The 21,824-nt window shown below is 39.9% G+C and overlaps 1 protein-coding gene across 1 annotated transcript in view; it reads left to right on the forward strand.

The window, feature by feature from the left end:
- Nucleotides 1–13,355: 13,355 nt before the first annotated feature.
- Nucleotides 13,356–21,824, forward strand: part of LOC135475174 (large neutral amino acids transporter small subunit 1-like) — a 43,300-nt gene continuing 34,831 nt past the window's right edge. Inside the window, exon 1 of the mRNA XM_064754962.1 lies at nucleotides 13,356–13,603. Within this exon, the coding sequence (XP_064611032.1) occupies nucleotides 13,409–13,603 (195 nt within the window). The 5' untranslated portion in view covers nucleotides 13,356–13,408. The remainder of the gene's footprint in view (nucleotides 13,604–21,824) is intronic.

Raw genomic sequence — 21,824 nt, forward strand, 5'->3', positions numbered from 1 at the left:
CTTTTCTTATTGAATAACTACCTTCCTGCACCATTTCCCATTAAGTGCGGTATGCTACATGGCCCTATTCATGGTTCTGTTCTAGGTCCTGTACTCTTTCTAACTGATATAAATTATGTAACTTCTTCTATACCCTATTACGCCCAAAAACCTGATGATACCAGCTCTACTTATCCGTCAGGAAATATTAAAGAAACCATAAATATTATGACACGTAAACTTACAAAAGTGCAAAATTTAGTTGTACGCATATAAGCAATATCACTGAATATTAGGGATACAAAAGTAATGTTAATGACACCTTCTCGAAAAGCGATTCCATCCGATCTTCTAAACATAGACAAACAATTGAAGTAGAAGCTATAGCGTCAATTATGTTAGGACTACTTTTAAGTTTAGTGGCTGCCTCATATAAATGATATATATTAAATAAAAAAATTAAATAAAAGTGTTAATAAAAAAAATTATTTTTATACATTACTATTTCACGATGTTCCCATGTCTACCATGTGCTAATTTATTATGGGACAACACATTTTCAACACACTTACAACCGCTATTCCTTCTCCAAAAACGAATTACATGTATTACTCTATTCGGCAGATTAGAAGACTTCTTTGGAACTCCACTCCAGTAAATTGTATATGTGTGTATTCTTCTGTTATATTTATATGGTGAATAACATGAAATGAAATGGAGTGAAACATGGGAGAGTATAACAAACAAAGTGCAAACAAAAAATACAAGTCTGGTAATACCTACGAGAATAGCTGTCAATAGTTTATACTGAAGGAAAGACAGCCGATATTCTATGGACGAAAGTGACATCCAATTCAAATTTCAAACCCGTATAATCCGTGGATAATTAGTTATTTAGTCGCCCTTTTTATTGCAATTGTTCATAAGGCCCCATGCTTATGTAATAAACACAGATGCTTATATACCTTCCATGGCTTGATACCAGATAAAGTGGAAATAAGCCCCGTCCAGACTATCCAACATCACTCAACTTTTGTTGACTCAACAAGCGTCAACTTGAAGATGAGTCAGCAAGTTGAGCGGTGTTGAGTAGTCTGGACGGATTCCTCAACTTCGCTCAACAACACTCAACATCACCCAACACTGTTGACTAAGAAATGTCCATGTGTAATTTTTGTCAACACGTTGAGTCAAGTTGAGTGAAAGTTGCCAATCAACGGGCGCGTAGGAATAACGTGACCGTCTTAAGGCGCGTGACCTGTGCGAAATGGCGGCAGCAAAGGCGAAAGAGAGAAACCGGTATCGCGATGAAACAGTTTCGTCGATACAGGAGTGTGAAAAATACCTTTGCCTGTACAACACTCTCTCTAAGGATTACAAAGTCAGGGACAAAAGAAAATCATTGTGTCCAGTGCATTGGAGAGAAAGATGAAAATTTCACTCCAATTTATCGGAAGTTTGGTGAAAAAAAAAAAAACAAACAAAAAAAAAATTGGAGAGAACGATGGAAATTTCACTCCAGTTTATCGAAAGTTTGGTGAAAAAAAAAACAAAAAAAAAACAGCTCAACACACGACAACAGTATTGGACAATGTTGATATATCTGATTTGTTGTCTGGACGGGACACTTAACAAAAGTTGAACGATGTTGGATAGTCTGGACGGGGGTTAAGATACAACTGTGTCAAAGGCAATGTAAGATTTGTCAACGCGTGAAGTTGATGGGTAAAGGGCATATAAAGGGAGGTAATCTTGTAACGACACCATTATCACGAATTACCCCCCATTTGACTCTAAACGAGAAAAAAAAAAAAAACATTTTAACGCGCCGCCTGCAATGACAGGTGTCATATCATGCCTTCACATGTCAATCACGGACGTGACCGGTCAATAAATGCAAATTCAACACAAACCGCCAAATAACTAAGAAAGTATATTTAAACAGAAGTTAGGATGAAATCATATTAAGGAGGAGTAGTTAACAGCCTTCAATGGTGTCAGAAAGACGCAATGAATTTGTCAATTTAATCAATACCTAAAGTATGTACCATGTTAGTTTTAAATTAACGTTGATTTAAAATAAATGTGTGATTTCGCTTTGGCTACAACTGTGTATATATCCGACACAGCCATTTTTCTTCAGCATGATGCATAGGCAGCCTCTATCCTTCGGCGGGGGATGCATTTAGGGTAGGCGGATTTTGACGAATTCGTACGCTGAATAATTTAGCAGTGTAACCGTTAAAATATTTGAAATAAACCAACAATATGCCAGTGGTGTATAATTTTAGTTAACATACAACGTTTAATTAGGCTATTGATATTCCACCCAACAGCATGCACTATCTGCAGAGGCCCCAAATATATATACTGTATATAATATAAACATATCTGTCAGGATGTTAAAAAAAAAAACATTGCACAGGCATTAGCTGAAGGGCTGTCGTCGCTTTCAGTAATAGCCTACACTTTAGTTATATTGTGATCATTTCTATATATGTTACCAAATTCACAGAGGTGACATTTCAGGCCATTAAGGCGAATAAAGACATAAGTAAGCACCCTGATAAGCTCCAGATACTAAATAGGTCCTATACTCACTATAGGGGTCACTATAACGACTAGCGTGCAACACAGCTATGGACTGTTTTGGCTAACCCTAGCAGGGATCGAAGTGTGACCATTGCAGGACGATTTTGGCACTGATAAGGTGAATAGTTGCCCAAATTCCTGTCCCTAGCTAATCGGATAATTTCCTTTCTCTTCGCTAAAAACTGTATTCCGCAGTTATTTTGTCATAAATATTCAAGGTATGAAACTTGTTTGTAACTAAAGACAATTTGGCGAAAAAATAGCCCCCCCCCCCCCATCCCCCAACAAATGTCATCAAATTTGTCACCGCCTTCTGTCAGTTCACTTCTAGTTGCAACGCTAAAGCGCGCTGGACAAGGCTAGTGTTTTTCAAAATGTTACATAGGCCTATATATGGCTGAAGGACCTGGGAACTGCGGTAAACATTTGTCATGGTTATTACAGAGCTGATCATTCGCATAGGGCTAGGTATAGTGTCATTTTTAGAAGATATATGTCATGCACGGCTTTTATTGACATATACATCTAACGCATTATACCCCGTGTTTCTGGGTTTCATTCATTCAATATACCAGTTGTTTCTCCATGGATTTCGTTTCAAAGCTTGAGATGATGAAGGATTTGCAAAGGTTAATGTCATATCAACCCCTAATCCTGGATGTGTAGCGCTACATTGTTACAACATGAACTTTTCCCAGACGGCTTTGTAAACATCAGTTACAACTTGTTCACAGTAGGACTACTTCTTCAAAGTGTTTCTCTGAATGATAATGGATCCACATGATATGGAGGACATCGCCGGCTTCGGGCCTACACCTGATTTTACCAGTCACATGCAGCATGTACCTGGACAGCTAGATGTACGTGTATTCATACGATAACACTGTATGGATGGAGGAAAATTAGAGTCCTCGGGTTAAACCACCGACGAACTTTTCCAGATTTTGCCCACCATATTGGTCTTTATGTTACCTAATGAATAATTTTACTTCGTCCGTCTGTGTTTCTAAGTAATTCAACCACATCCTCAATTTGTAGACGCTCCACATTTCTTGAATGGCCGCTATATTGGCTCGTTTACCGTGAGTGTTTCGCATGAGAACGCGATGTTACTATTGTTACTGAGTTTCTCATATCGAGATCTAAAACCCTACTTGGGCATTGTCACATAACACGCACAGCAAACAAATAATATACATGTATGCCCCTCTCGCTGGGTTTTCTAAACATGTTTAACTGGAACTGACTTATATGAACGGAACACTGCTCAGTAGCCCGTGTTCTGTACAATGTAAGCATCGCATCGTTTCTAATCCCTTAACTTTCTTCTTTAATGTACTTTAGTCAGTTGATTTGCTTCTTTTGGGTGGGGGTGAGGGTTGGTGGGGTGAAGGGGAAGGGGAGGGGATGGGTGCAATGTGTCGAAGGTTAGGCCAAATAAAGGCATGCGGGTGCCATGATGTCAAAAATAACAGTTGGACACAGACCTCCATTAGAACTTTCCGTTTTTCGGGAGGGAATTACGAATGTAATTCTGTGTGTATTTTAGGGTGTAAAGTATTTTCTTGCTGAGAAGACTGCCGCTTTTGGTGATCAGGTACATGCTTTTTATCAAAATGATGGGAATTGTCTAAGCTTTGGGCAGGTATGAGTTTTACTAATGAAAGTTTGAAATTCTGGGCGAGAGGACACAAGGAGACAGGTGGTGATGAGTCTACGAGTGACGTACCGGTACCCTTGGCGTTGCTAGGCACCCCTCCCAGCTGCCGGCATAGGAAGGTCCTGATTTTGACGGTCAACCGTTGTCAATATTTTATGGCTTCTTTCTCACACGCTGGGTGAGGTATGCACCAAAGTTTATTGGGAACGGAATGCTTGGGGCTGAGCTACAGCGCTAAACGTTAACATTGTCGCTTATGGAAAATTAATGGGTGTCTGTGGCCAGTACCTGGGAATTCTACGCATATAAACAACAGATGAAAACGAACGAGGGAAATTTTTTTACAGAGATTTATCTGAACCCTCCTTTAAAAAATATAACATGGCGTATCTTTAAACTACATGTATATGGCGGCACTATCTTAAACAAACGTTTATCAATAGTTAAAAGCAAAGACAACATTATAAACAATATATATGCATCGATAATGCATCCCACATCAACTTTAAAAGGCGTAACTTTTTATTTTTGTGATATTACATAACCGAGATAACGCAGGTGAAATTAAGCAAAATGGCGCACATTGAGAAAATAGAAAGTGCCGCCATGTTGTGCCTTTTAGCCATACATGAGCATGGGGTACGAGTGACAGAACAGTGTTTCCGGTTTCTCTACAACATGGCGTACCCATAGCCTCGTGAGAATTCCATATTCGAAGATGACTTAAAGAGTTGCCAAGCACTTTTCCAACCTTCCTTACAAACGACGAGGGGTATATTATTTACTGTCTTTTCTGTTAATTAAAAAATATTCCACCGCAATCTTGGAAAAATGATCGAAAAACTGCTTTTATTGCCTTCATAAAGTTCGTATATACAAATATTCTAGAAGTATGCATTTCTGTGACTGACTGATTGGTGTTTCACGTCGAGAATATGACACAAATACAATGGCGGTCAGGTCTTCGAGTTGATGGCCATGCATCGCCTGTCCTAATGTGTCTTAATGTACAAAAGTCTTGACACAATGTGAACCAGCGAGAGTTGAATTTGAGCCTGAGATCTCATTGGTCAGAGATATTTCACATACAGTGTATATACACGGACTGTTTTGACTTTGTCAAATGTTATACCGTTATATACCCCGACCTAAAACTTACCATTTCTTGAGAAATAAAACACATAACTGTGTATACAAATTTGCCTATTTGTCGTGCATACTGAAATACATGGTCTTCGAGCCGTGAGTTTTAAGCTTAACATCTCTGTCCGAGTGCATATGTGAGATATATGCAGAAGGGGTAAGCTCGGTGACTTAGTCATATATCTAAATAGGGGTAAAAATATTGACTTTTAGGAGACGAAATATCAAATCAGCAAGGGAAAACTCATAAATTGGGGCAACTCTGCGTCATTTACGTAGAATAGATTGAACACTTCTGGGTAAAACATGTCTCAGTCCCTCCCCCTCCCGACTCAGTGTGAAAAGAAGTCTTATTTACACCAATTTTGGATGAGACAAAAATTTTACCACTTAATTTTTGATCATGTCTGAAAAAAAATATTTTAAACTTTATAGAAATACCGTGCAATGCACAAAATAGCCCTCGGTCACAAGCCCAGTTGCAACATTTTGTTGATATGGTATATGGAGGCTAAGGCCCAACGACCTTAAAATATAGGTCAAGGTCACTGGAAATCAAAAGGGTTTTCATGACTAGGCGCGCAAAGATATCGCAAACAAGTTTGATGAAAATTGTTCAAAGAGTTCAACAGATATTCCAAGTCTGTCATAAAAGTATTTTAAATCTCTTCAACGGCCTTGAAGAATGAACTTTGTAAACGTTTCTTACTTACCAAAGATAGCGGGGTTTTACCCCGGGTACTCCGCTTTCATATAAGTGCATGAAGAATGCTAACCACAGCGTTAAACAACACTCATATAAGTAAAAATGCACTTATTTAAACATACACGTCACACGACTCGCGCAGCGGTCTTTGTAGTGACAGCGGTCTCAGTAGATCTGCATGGCGCTAGCAGTTAAACAACAAACAGATCAGTAAATCAACTAGTTTATTACATGCACACTTTTTTAATGTTTTGTGATCAAATACACAATGATGATTAATAAAAATGTGGCTAAATGGTTGTTTACACATTAGTCTTAATCTAGGTCGTGGGTCTGTCGTATTTTAGCCCTTAGCGAGCTGCATTTGCCCTTGGTCTATAAGAAGGCCGACATGAAAACAACCATTTAACATGTATACATGTACTATGAAAATTCAAATCAATTAAGCCTGAAGTCCGACATACGTGAAACACTCACGAACCATGAAGGGGTGTCCAAAATTGATAAAAGTGTCCAAGACCTATTTCCAACACTATAGTTACTAAAGTAATACCTCAGAAATAAGATATATGTATATTAAATAAAGCTGGTAACATGTAAAGGAGACACAATCATGGCGGTGATGGCTGTTTAGGATTCACCAGATACATCGCGGCTTTACAATTACAGGCGCAAAGAATTCAGCTACCTCACACAGTGATTGTTCACTGCTGACAGAAAGTTTTGATGTGTATCAATAGTGAGCAGACACAACAGTCAAAGTTGCGGCGCGTATAATCGAGGAAAAACAAAACATGACAAGGACAACATCGCGGAGAAACAGACAGCAGGCCGGAATTCCCGGCCCCGTGATTAAAACGGCGCACTGCTCTTATACACTTAGTCATGTTTATACAAGTATACACTATTAAAGCCGAAATGTTATGTCTCCAACAATATTAAATGAAAGTTTGTTTGACAGTGGCACATGAGAATGAATGTGTATAATTTCACATTAACACTTTTTAAAGTGTTAGAAACTTAACCCTTGAAATACATTACAGAGTTATGCTAAAGTGGTGACCGAGCACTATTTGAATGACATATTGACACTTTAGAGGGGTTGTGTTCCTCACCTTCATGATGCGTTTCACAAGCAGTCTTGTAACTCATATTTTCCAGCATATAACGTGTCGTGTCATTTTATCGCGTAAAAATGTTGATAATTTAATATTTCCATTTCAACAGTGCACGTGTAATCTATATAACAAGGCAGCACAGTGTCGTGGGAAGAGGAAACCGATGAACTCGAAGTAAACCAGGTGCTTTTCCTAAGGAACTGATGATGGATTTTAATTGTCAGCATGTCATGCGTACACAGGTTTTCAATGAAAACATCATGCGCACACAGGTTTTAAATGTTCTTCGTCCCAAAATTGTGTGTTACATACGATCACGAATTAATGCATACTTCAACAATCTTATACCATCCATAATGTGAACATACAATTTAACCAAATAATAATACATCAATGGATATAAAGTGTAAAATGCCTACATTTGTCACAGTGTATAGCTCGCCCCCGGTCTGGATAGTTCTACCTCAGACTGGATAGTTCCACTTCCGGGCCGGATCAACTATGTCTCTTATATTTAGCTTCCGTTCTTGCTCTTAATTGTTTCTGGAGGTTTCTATGGAACATAATTGGGTAGACGTGTAGGTCTGTAGTTGCTATGACTGTTGCAGTTGAGACAGAAAGAAGTCAATTTTATGTGATTAATTATATGCCATATGTTTGCCATGTACCTACCGAGCCGTAAAAGTGACATGGTGAAAATAAAATTACTGGAAGAGAAGAGAACTATATGATAAACAAAAATAACATGGGGAAAAACTTTTGAGGGAAAGAAAATCTTTTTTTTTAACCACCTGAGTTTAGAAGTTGAGGCCCCGCCACAGGTCGTTTACCATTTTACAGCCAATATGGCAGCCACAGGCGAGCAACTCTCACTGACCACTACATATTTAACTAGGGTATTACCATGAGATAAATAAGTTGTATTTTAAATTAAGAACAAGGATTACAATTGACATGATCGCCTTAACAGGTCAATTCCCATCTGTTTAAAAACGCATATTCTCAGCTGCCGCGCTGCAGGGCTTGTGAACTTCATGTACATGTACGACTTTGCTTGACGGGCATGACTAGGTCTTCGAAGACACAGTGACGTACTGAAAGAATAAAAGAGTATTCCGCTTTAGACCAACTAGGTGGGCAATGCATTTCCCTAGCTGTATCAACGAGGCAACTTGTTAAAGTAAGAGAAAGCTTAAATATGAAGTGATGTCAAACAGACAACTGAAATCTATGTCTAAAAATACTTTCATCTATTTTTTTTTCACATTTTTAAAGGGTTTGGAAAGGCATTGAAATGTTTGAATACTTTGGTGGGCTTTATGAACCACACTGACGGAATCTGGGAACTCTGACGTCACATCGCCATTATCATTTAGTGATACGAGCTTCTAGTTTTAGAGGTCTTTTCCTTTCATAAACAGATTTCAGAGACTATGTGGACTAAATTTAAAAAAAATACAAAGCACAGCGGGTAGATCGCCCTTAAATAGCCCAGCTGAGTTCTTTTGATCTCAACTGCATAATCCATCCAGGGCAGCTCTATACATGTTATAGGGCCAAAGACCTTAACTTTATCACATACATGTGTGAGGAAGGCTGTGATAAGTTTTAATCTTATCGTATCACTTTACTTGTAAACTCGCGGGATAAAAAAATTCTCTTCAAAAACTTTTTTTTCACCATGTAAATTTTTTTTTTCTCTGCAAATTTTTTTTCGCCATGTCACTTTTACGACGCCGTACGCACATGTATCTGGCAAAAGGGTGCGGTGGTTTAGTTACCGGTTTCCTGCATGTATGCCAAAAAACTTACACGACTTATCAAATAAATAAAAAATATAAATCTACAAGTCGCACACCATTCCAATGAATAAACAACTCTCAAGAAAAAATCTATTATATTTAACAGAAAGTCTGTTGTCTGAGTAATGATGCACAATGTATTCACAGCACACATATTCTATTATATTATCATAAAGATAGTTTTACTTACTGATTTGATTTATTTGGTGTTTTACGCCGTACTCAAGAATATTTTACTTATAAGACGGCGGCCAGCATTATGGTGGGAGAAAAATCGGGAAGAGCCAGGGGAATCCCCCGACCATCTGCAGGTTGCTGCCAGACCATCCCACGCACGGCTGGAGAGGAAGCCAGCATGAGCTGGACTTCAGCTCACAGAGATCACATTGGTGAGAGGCGCCTGGTTCATCACACTGCGCTAGCGCGCTAACCAACTGAGCAGCGGAGGCCCCCATAAACATATAGTATGAAACTAACCGGATACTGTGTTGATTTTAACACAGTATCGTGTTACAACAACAGAGTACATTCTATATAGTCAACAGCATCACTCAGTCAACAGGCAGAATTTAGATCATTTAAAAGCGTATGCTATACACTGCTCTCATTGCTGTACATGCACATTCCGATGATATATCAGATACGCAAAATGCGAACAGGTCAAAAGTGTTCATTTTATATACATGATTTCATACATACACAACACAGCGTTGTGCTTCGCTTAGCTAAGCTAGCTACGATGACGTACGGTAAGGTACATAGTATATATTCCTGCTGGCTGAGCTCCATGTACATGCTTCAGTCAGCGATCTGCTTGACTGACAGAATTTCAAAAGAAGCATCCCTAGGTTGAGGTAATATATATATATACCAGCAATTGCGAAACAGGTGTACAAACATTGACAGCAAAGGGGGAAAAGGGGGAGGGGAGAAAAAAACAACAACAACGACACACAATTAGCTCGCGCTTCTGCATTTTCTTATGTACATGCATACACAATTAAGCCGTGCAGTGGCTAGATAGTAGATTTACCATGTATTTATTTATTTATTTATTTACTTCATTGATGTTTTACGTCATCCTGAAGAATATTTCGCGTACACGACGGCGGGCAGCATTATGGCGAGAGGAAACCGGACAGAGCTTGGAGGAAACCCAAGACCAACACCACTACGACAGGTTGTTGCAGACCTTCCGGCGTGCGACTGGAAAGGAAGCCAGCATGAGCGACCACACTGGTAGGGGACTTCTGGGTCACTGAGGTGCATTAGCATGCTATAACTACTATATGCCACGGAGGCCCCGATTTACTTAGCTTTGCGAATACTCGAAACCCACAATATATATTGATGAAGGAATTCGTCCTACATTGTCTTTCCTGGGCTCAAAAACTTCGTATCAAACATTCCTCTGTATCTGTGTGCAATATATATGCATTCGAGATTATGGGCTGTCTCGTGTGTGTCCAGGTCGCTGAGCTGCATGAAGTGCGGTACTTTATGCATTTATACAAAGATAAGTTCTGCTCACATGAGTTGCACATCTTACGGCGAATGTTATTAAACAGTCTGAGTGTCTTAATACGCGTCACGCGATTGTTGCATAGGCCTACATGCAAACATGAATGAATAGTGCTAGTATATACATAGTTACTTCAGACTCTGTACGGATGCAGCCCGCGGCGTAACCATGTGATAAAACACAATGCATTCCCTTGACAAATGAGGTCGCAAGTTCGGAAACAGCACTTAAAGATTTTGCTCCGGCGTTCAGTGAAGGGGGTTTATTATGTGAGTGTCGAAGGTCAGGGGTTTAATCCGGACACAAGCTCCATAAATCTGGCCACCATCAGATATCAGTGATATAAATTCTTGAGCATCGCGTTAAACATCAATCAAATTAGCATAATGCTTCAGCAGTGGCTCTTTCATTGGAAACGCTTTAGGGTATAAATAGAGAATGGTTAACATATACAAGAGTACAATTTTAACCACGTTGAAGCATGACATATGCACCGATACAATGCATTTATATTGCCTGTTTGGAAGGAACTTCTCAAAACAGTAGCAGCAAGCATTTGGAATGTACGTATGTTTTCAGAACTGTCCACTTTTCCCAAGCTGATGTTTTCCTTGTACATGCACCAAATGGAATAATATATTAACAGAAGACAAATAAACAAATGCATGCAGTTGTACAAATGTGCAGTGTATATGGCGTTAAGATGCCTTTTTCATATCGTTATTTCGGAATTGTATATGGAGAACAGATGGGGAAATGATGTACAGGCCGGTTGTAAAACATGGTGTACACAGCGTGGCAGTGTGTATATTTATTTACTTATTTATTTGAATGCCATGCACACTCATCATTTTTTCGCCTGTATAGGCCATATATACCGGTACGATGGCAGTAATTTTTCAAGTGTGGGTGAAACAGTAGTGCCCGACGTAAAAACAACCGAGTGAGTGAGTGCTTAGGGTTTAACGTCGTAGCCTACTTAACAATTTTTCAATCAAATGACAACGAAGGAGTCCTCAGGGTGCATGTAATGTGCCTCCTTGCTGCAGGACGGATCTACTTTATCCTGAACGCCAAGCAAGGTAGCTCAAACTTCCTCTGTATCTTAGGTGTGACCTGACTAAGGACTGACCCTGGATCTACCGCCCATACAAAAACCGACCTTTCTGACGTACTAAAATGTTGGTGGACAACGAGGTGGTCTTCGACGAATACGTGACTTCACCAATTGCCATAAGAGCGTCGTCTACACCATTTAGTCACCAATGAAAGGCTTCATAAACAGTGAGAACGGGGAGATATACAATTAAATTCCTGTACAAGGCCTAGATTGAACCCGGCATATGACCTGTATACCTCGTATACCGCGTATAAGCGCTTTTCATAACTCGGCCACGACTCGCTCAGTTATACAGTGTATCGGCTCTTTACATTCTGGCATTTTGTGCCAATAAATGACACGACCGTCCTTGGCAATGGCTGGTCTAGGAACATATGTATCGGCCTAAAGGGTCAACACGTTTTATTTTTAGTAAATAAAATATTTTATTTTGTATATAATAAATATTTTTAGTATATACATTTTTCTCGCCGGTTGTTTGGGCTGCGGCCTTAAGCCAGGGGTATACATACATGTCCAGGTTTTACCTGGCGAAAGACAATGCATGGTTTATACTTAGGCACTCAGATTTCCTCCAGCCATTCACCCAATGGAGCGTCCCTATATCAAATCAAAACTCTTGATCAGTCTATAGATGACTCAAAGTATAAAGTTTGCTTGTAGCTATATGTAGGTATTTCCAAGTAAATTGATAGACTTAAAATTCCTGATTCCAAAGATCAGATATTCAGAAATGTAGGCCCCCTATTTAGAAAACAAAAGGTTATTGCTCAATGAAAAATTGCTTATTGAAAAATAATAAAGGATACATTGACGTGGGAGTTGTATGCAGTGATAACGTAGTGAGGACGAGCTTTCATTCCGTGCTATAACAAGCATGATGAAGCCATTTGGGGACACAAATCTTTAGCTTCTAAGTTGAATCATGAGACATGTACTGTTGATCCCGTGGGAAAAGACGCCCCTATAATGAATTGCTATCGTAATGTACAGTATAAATGTAATACATCCGATTTCCGGTGTAAGTAGTGGAAAAGGTCCAGCAGTCTTAAATGCCGACACAAAACTGCCGACGCATACATCGAGATTGGCCGGTATGTTGGCCTGCTTAAATTGTACATAGGCATGCACGGTGTATATATATATATATATATATATATATATATATATATATATATATATATATATATATATACACCGTGCATGCCTATATATATATATATATATATATATATATATATGGGTGCGTGTTTGTGTGTGTATACAGTTATATTACAAATATATATACCTGTAAGCATTAAATGTGGTACATCTTGGTGACTTACAGCGGGACTGTAGAACGTTATACTAGTGTACAATATAACAGTGGGCGTGGTTACATTTACAGCCCGCTATACTGAGCCTATACATATGTATTAATGATGTAATACATCTCTCTACAAGTACTAATGGGTTTTCTGATAATGGAGTGTTGGGGTATTGTTTATTAAGCCTGGGGAAGTATTAACAGTCTGGGTTTAATTTTAGTGTAGCAGTTGGATGTTGGATATGCGGACGCTTTCATTGACCATACTGCCAGAAAACGTGTCGTTCGACTGCACTCACTAGCCCCCTCCGGCATCCGTAGACTCGTCCGTTTGTAGCAGCGCGTATAAAAGCGGTAAATACAGCTATAGTTGTCAACACGTGGGTAGACCTGTGGCAGCAAGGGTGGGTAAATGTATGGTGTGTGACTGAATGGTCGCTGACCAGAAGTGAAGATCAACATGAAATCGAGGGGATCGAAAGATATTACGAAGGATCCATCGAACACTGCCTTCACCAACGGCACAGATGGGGGAAACAAAATCGAGTTGAAACGCCGGATTACCTTGTTCAATGGTGTCGCCATCATCGTCGGTTCTATCGTGGGCTCAGGCATTTTCGTGTCGCCAAAAGGGGTGTTGAACGGTGCTGGGACGGTGAGTGTTATCATTTTTTCCCGTTGTTTTTCGAAGAATTTATTTCCTCAGAATTCTTTGATAGTGTCGTGTGACCCTAGTTGAACTGCCAGTCTAGCCGTCCCGTGATACGTATGTTTACATGCCGTCTGTCTAGATGTTGACAGTCTTGCTTGTCGGGCTAGCTATTGCATCATCGCACTGAGTATGCATGTGTTGGCCTACACCGTCGAGTTGGCGGTGTGGACATCACAGTCTTGCAATTTAAAGTCCCTGTAATTTACTGATGAATTATAACTATATGCAGGGCTACATGGCATACCATGTTTTGAGTTCCGGAATGTGTTATCATGTAATTTGTTAAGTGGAAAGAAAGATGATAAAAAGTGAAATAAGCAGAAAGTAGAAAGACATACACCATTAAAAACTTTTACTTATTTTATAAGATGTAGGCCTATTCTCATAATTAACGAGTCAGATATCATATGTGGAATGTGCAGTGGATTTCCTGGACCTTATTGATAATTAATGTCTCCCTCATCACACAACTTAAGTGTACATATACTCAAATAGTTTTCGTGGTCTTAATTTCTGTTGGCGCTTGCATCATTTCTCTATTTTCTTCCCCTTTAGTGATTGTCTTACAGTGGTAAGCGTTTGCATTCACATTTGCATTCAAACAAATGTAAACAAAATCAGAATCTCAGTCTCACTTATATCACACTTATCAGTATGTATACATACACTATACACATACCGTTTGCAGCGAAATGACCTCTAATGTGGCAGAATTGTTTAGCATATTAAAGGTGATCGTTGCAATTAAGTTGTAAATATCAGAAATAAGGAAATAAAACTCTGGTGTTGTAACCTTGTTGTAATATTCACTTTGATGTAACTTGTGAAAATCTGAAAAGGCAGATTGCCTGCTGCTGTAGTGAAATGAAGCATTATGTCGTCTGATCGAGCTAGAGGAGTAATCCGACATAGCCATGTTTTTTTTCTTCTTTTTTCTTTTATGTGCATTTAAGTATCATTGCTTTTCTTTTTTTCTTGCGTTATTGCAGGGTTGGTAAAATAAAAAATAGCGTCACAGGTGTATGCACACATATTGCTTCACATTGTTATGTAGATTATAAAGAATTACTACATGAACTGTAAATTTGGCCTCACAGCTACAGTTATGTGTTGCTGTAGTTCATTGAGCTTGTGCTCTTTAACAGAGGTTCATGGTTTAACACAACTTCCATTGTCTTGTATACTTTTTGTACATTATGTGTCTTGGTCAATCTTGCAGTTTATACCACAGATTTCTTTTCACCGATGACTTGCACGGAGTTCTAAGCGTGAACACTGCAGTACTATAATTAGACGTTAGAACCATTGGTTTGTGGCAAGGAGTTTAATGAAGCCTTCATAGGATGATTGCCTGTGTTAATTGTGGTTGATATTATTTATGTTAAAAAGCTTGTCAGAGGTTATAACATTGTCTGCAGTTAACTCCTTGAGATGTGAAATCTATGTGAGGTGACCGACAGTTTCAGGCTAGAGATGAAAATGGCCTCTTCTATATGTACCGAAGTATGCTAGCCTACATATGCCCGGTGTGGCTACTACCATGTGAGGAATAAGATTGCTAAGGAGGGTGGTTAGGCAGGTAGAGGTACGGGCCATGTGTTTGTTGAGGAAAGACTGGAGTACATCTGAAGTCTGTGGTGTTTCATATTTGTACTGACATTCAAGTAATCAAGTAGAAGGTACTATTAAGCTCTCTATCTCTCTCTTTCTCTATGTATATAATTTGGTATACATGTAAGTTTAGTGTGAACGTAATTTCTTCAAATATTTCTATGTTTCATGAAAGATGCATTTTTATTATGGTGTCTATCAAATTGATACGGAGATGCAGCTCAAACATCCATAGACACCTGGCTGCATCATGTAATTATTACACATATCTATATGTTTATTGATGCATTTTTCCATTTATTTTCACTCTAGGCTGTGTCATTTGTCGTTGTAATCAACTGTTAATGAGTACAGGCACTCAGTCCATATAAAGTCCTGGAGTACATTTCCCATGTCATACAAAACATAATGGGTTGTCATGAAAAGTCAGTCAACGTAGTCCTTATATAGATATAGATATCTACTTGTACATGCAGGGAGTCCTGTGTTACATCACCCTACAACCGGTATAGACACAATTACATCAGCCTACTCCCAGTATAGATATCAACATCTTCATGCAGTGAGTCATGTGTTACATCATCCTACACCCGGTATAGATATCAACATCTTCATGCAGTGAGTCATGTGTTGCACCATCCTACACCCGGTATAGATATCTACATGTACATACAGTGTGTCCTGTGTTACATCATCCTACACCCAGTGTAGATATCTACATGTACATGCAGGGAGTCCTGTGTTACATCAGCCTACTCCCAGTATAGATATCAACATCTTCATGCAGTGAGTCATGTGTTACATCATCCTACACCCGGTATAGATATCAACATCTTCATGCAGTGAGTCATGTGTTACATCACCCTACACCCGGTATAGATATCTACATGTACATACAGTGTGTCCTGTGTTACATCAGCCTACTACCAGTATAGATATCAACATCTTCATGCAGTGAGTCATGTGTTGCACCATCCTACACCCGGTATAGATATCTACATGTACATACAGTGTGTCCTGTGTTACATCACCCTACACCCGGTATAGATATCTACATGTACATGCAGTGAGTCCTGTGTTACATCAGCCTACTCCCAGTATAGATATCTACATGTACATACAGTGAGTCCTGTGTTACATCACCCTACACCCGGTATAGATATCTACATGTACATGCAGTGAGTCCTGTGTTACATCAGCCTACTCCCAGTATAGATATCTACATGTACATACAGTGTGTCCTGTGTTACATCACCCTACACCCGGTATAGATATCTACATGTACATGCAGTGAGTCCTGTGTTACATCAGCCTACTCCCAGTATAGATATCTACATGTACATACAGTGTGTCCTGTGTTACATCACCCTACACCCGGTGTAGATATCTACATGTACATGCAGTGAGTCCTGTGTTACATCAGCCTACTCCCAGTATAGATATCTACATGTACATACAGTGAGTCCTGTGTTACATCATCCTACACCCGGTATAGATATCTACATGTACATACAGTGAGTCCTGTGTTACATCACCCTACACCCGGTATAGATATCTACATGTACATGCAGTGAGTCATGAGTTACATCATCCTACACCCGGTATAGATATCTACATGTACATACAGTGAGTCCTGTGTTACATCACCCTACACCCGGTATAGATATCTACATGTACATGCAGTGAGTCATGAGTTACATAATCCTACACCCGGTATAGATATCTACATGTACATGCAGTGAGTCCTGTGTTACATCAGCCTACTCCCAGTATAGATATCTACCTGTACATGCAGTGAGTCTTGTGTTACATCATCCTACACCTGGTATAGATATCTACCTGTACATGCAGTGAGTCCTGTATTACATCACCCTACTCCTGGTATAGATATCTACATGTACATGCAGTGAGTCCTGTGTTACATCAACCTACTCCCAGTATAGATATCAACATCTTCATGCAGTGAGTCATGTGTTACATCATCCTACACCCGGTATAGATATATACATGTACATGCAGTGAGTCATGTGTTACATCATCCTACACCCGGTATAGATATCTACATGTACATGCAGTGAGTCCTGTGTTACATTACCCTACACCCGGTATAGATATCTACATGTACTTGCAGTGAGTCATGAGTTACATCAGCCTACTCCCGGTGTAGATATCTACATGTACTTGCAGTGAGTCATGAGTTACATCAGCCTACTCCCGGTGTAGATATCTACATGTACTTGCAGTGAGTCATGAGTTACATCAGCCTACTCCCGGTGTAGATATCTACATGTACATGCAGGGAGTCCTGTGTTACATCACTCTACAACCGGTATAGATATCTTCATGTACATGCAGGGAGTCTTGTGTTACATCATCCTATACCTGGTATAGATATCTACCTGTACATGCAGTGAGTCCTGTGTTACATCAGCCTACTCTCAGTATAGATATCTACATGTACATGCAGTGAGTCATGAGTTACATCATCCTACACCCGGTATAGATATGTACATGCAGTGAGTCATGAGTTACATCAGCCTACTCTCGGTGTAGATATCTACATGTACTTGCAGTTAGTCATGAGTTACATCAGCCTACTCCCGGTGTAGATATCTACATGTACATGCAGGGAGTCCTGTGTTACATCACTCTACAACCGGTATAGATATCTTCATGTACATGCAGGGAGTCTTGTGTTACATCATCCTATACCTGGTATAGATATCTACCTGTACATGCAGTGAGTCCTGTGTTACATCAGCCTACTCTCAGTATAGATATCTACATGTACATGCAGTGAGTCATGAGTTACATCATCCTACACCCGGTATAGATATCTACATGTACATGCAGTGAGTCCTGTGTTACATTACCCTACACCCGGTATAGATATCTACATGTACTTGCAGTGAGTCATGAGTTACATCAGCCTACTCCCGGTATAGATATCTACTTGTACATGCAGTGAGTCCTGTGTTACATCACGCTACAACCGGTATAGAAATCTTCATGTACATGCAGGGAGTCTTGTGCTACATCATCCTACACCCGGTATAGATATGTACATGCAGTGAGTCATGAGTTACATCAGCCTACTCCCAGTATAGATATCTACATGTACATACAGTGAGTCATGAGTTACATCACCCTTCACCCGGTATAGATATCTACATGTACATGCAGTGAGTCCTGTGTTACATCATCCTACATCTGGTATAGATATCTACATGTACATGCAGTGAGTCCTGTGTTACATCAGCCTACTCCCGGTATAGATATCTACATGTACATGCAGTGAGTCATGAGTTACATCATCCTACACCCGGTATAGATATCTACATGTACATGCAGTGAGTCCTGTGTTACATCAGCCTACTCCCAGTATAGATATCTACATGTACATACAGTGAGTCCTGTGTTACATTACCCTACAACCGGTATAGATACCTACATGTACATGCAGTGAGTCATGAGTTATATCATCCTACACCCGGTATAGATATCTACATGTACATGCAGTGAGTCATGAGTTACATCATCCTACACCCGGTATAGATATCTACATGTACATGCAGTGAGTCTTGTGTTACATCAGCCTACTCCCGGTATAGATATCTACATGTACATGCAGTGAGTCATGAGTTACATCATCCTACACCCGGTATAGATATTTACCTGTACATGCAGTGAGTCCTGTGTTACATCATCCTACACCCGGTATAGATATTTACCTGTACATGCAGTGAGTCCTGTGTTACATCACCCTACAACCGGTATAGATACCTACATTTACATGCAGTGAGTCATGAGTTATATCATCCTACTCCCGGTGTAGATATCTACATGTACTTGCAGTGAGTCATGAGTTACATCAGCCTACTCCCGGTATAGATATTTACCTGTACATGCAGTGAGTCCTGTGTTACATCACCCTACAACCGGTATAGATACCTACATTTACATGCAGTGAGTCATGAGTTACATCAGCCTACTCCCGGTGTAGATATCTACATTTACATGCAGGGAGTCTTGTGTTACATCAGCCTACACCCGGTATAGATATCTACATGTACATGCAGTGAGTCCTGTGTTACATCAGCCTACACCCGGTATAGATATCTACATGTACATGCAGTGAGTCCTGTGTTACATCAGCCTACTCCCGGTGTAGATATCTACATTTACATGCAGGGAGTCCTGTGTTACATCAGCCTACACCCGGTATAAGTATCTACATGTACATGCAGTGAGTCCTGTGTTACATCAGCCTACTCCCAGTATAGATATCTACATGTACATACAGTGAGTCCTGTGTTACATCACCCTACAACCGGTATAGATACCTACATGTACATGCAGTGAGTCATGAGTTACATCATCCTACACCCGGTATAGATATCTACATGTACATGCAGTGAGTCCTGTGTTACATCACCCTACAACCGGTATAGATATCTACATTTACATGCAGTGAGTCATGAGTTACATCAGCCTACTCCCGGTGTAGATATCTACATTTACATGCAGTGAGTCCTGTGTTACATCATCCTACAACCGGTATAGATACCTACATGTACATGCAGTGAGTCATGAGTTACATCATCCTACACCCGGTATGGATATCTACCTGTACATGCAGTGAGTCCTGTGTTACATCAGCCTACTCCCAGTATAGATACCTACATGTACATGCAGTGAGTCTTGAGTTACATCACCCTACACCCGGTATAGATATCTACATGTACATGCAGTGAGTCTTGTGTTACATCAGCCTACTTCCGGTATAGATATCTACATGTACATGCAGTGAGTCATGAGTTACATCAGCCTACTCCTGGTGTAGATATCTACATGTACTTGCAGTGAGTCATGAGTTACATCAGCCTACTCCCGGTATAGATATCTACATGTACATGCAGTGAGTCATGAGTTACATCAGCCTACTCCCGGTATAGATATTTACCTGTACATGCAGTGAGTCCTGTGTTACATCAGCCTACAACCGGTGTAGATATTTACCTGTACTTGCAGTGAGTCATGAGTTACATCAGCCTACTCCCGGTATAGATATCTACATGTACATGCAGTGAGTCATGAGTTACATCAGCCTACTCCCGGTGTAGATATCTACATGTACTTGCAGTGAGTCATGAGTTACATCAGCCTACTCCCGGTATAGATATTTACCTGTACATGCAGTGAGTCCTGTGTTACATCATCCTACAACCGGTATAGATATTTACCTGTACTTGCAGTGAGTCATGAGTTACATCATCCTACTCCCGGTATAGATATCTACATGTACATGCAGTGAGTCATGAGTTACATCAGCCTACTCCCGGTGTAGATATCTACATGTACTTGCAGTGAGTCATGAGTTACATCAGCCTACTCCCGGTGTAGATATCTACATGTACTTGCAGTGAGTCATGAGTTACATCAGCCTACTCCCGGTATAGATATTTACCTGTACATGCAGTGAGTCCTGTGTTACATCATCCTACAACCGGTATAGATATTTACCTGTACATGCAGGGAGTCCTTTGCTACATCATCCTACACCCGGTATAGATATCTACCTGTACATGCAGTGAGTCCTGTGTTACATCAGCCTACTACCAGTATAGATATCTACATGTACATGCAGTGAGTCATGAGTTACATCACCCTACACTCAGTATAGATATCTACATGTTCATACAGTGAGTCCTGTGTTACATCATCCTACACACGATATAGATATCTACATGTACTTGCTGTGTCAGTCTGGTGTTACATCAGTCTACACCTGGTATACGTATCTACATGCAGTATCAGTTTGGTGTTACATCAGCCTACACCTGGTATAGGTATCTACATGGAATATCAGTCTGGTGTTACATCAGTCTACACCTGGTATAGGTATCTACATGGAGTATCAGTTGGGTTGGTGTTATATCAGTCTACACCTTGTATAAGTGTCTACACCTGGTATAGGTATCTGCATGCAGTGTCAGTCTGGTGTTATATCAGTGTACACCTGGGTGTAGGTATCTACATGCAGTGTCAGTCTGGTGTTATATCAGTCTACACCTGGTATAGGTGTCTACATGGAGTATCAATCTGGTGTTACATCAGTCTACACCTGGTATAGGTATCTACATGGAGTATCAGTTTGGTGTTATATCAGTCTACACCTGGTATAGGTATCTACATGGAGTATCAGTCTGGTGTTACATCAGTCTACATCTGGTATAGGTATCTACACCTGGTATAGGTATCTACATGGAGTATCAGTTTGGTGTTATATCAGTCTACACCTGGTATACGTATCTACATGCAGTGTCAGTCTGGTGTTACATCAATCTACACCTGGTATACGTATCTACATGCAGTGTCAGTCTGGTGTTATATCAGTCTACACCTTGTATAAGTGTCTACACCTGGTGTAGGTATCTACATGCAGTGTCAGTCTGGTATTACATCAGCCTACACCTGGTGTAGGTGTCTAGAAGCAGTGTCAGTCTGGTGTTACATCAGCCTACAACCTGGTGTAGGTGTCTATGTGCAGTGT

Source organism: Liolophura sinensis, chromosome 9 (assembly GCF_032854445.1).
Source record: "Liolophura sinensis isolate JHLJ2023 chromosome 9, CUHK_Ljap_v2, whole genome shotgun sequence".
NCBI lineage: Eukaryota > Metazoa > Mollusca > Polyplacophora > Chitonida > Chitonidae > Liolophura > Liolophura sinensis.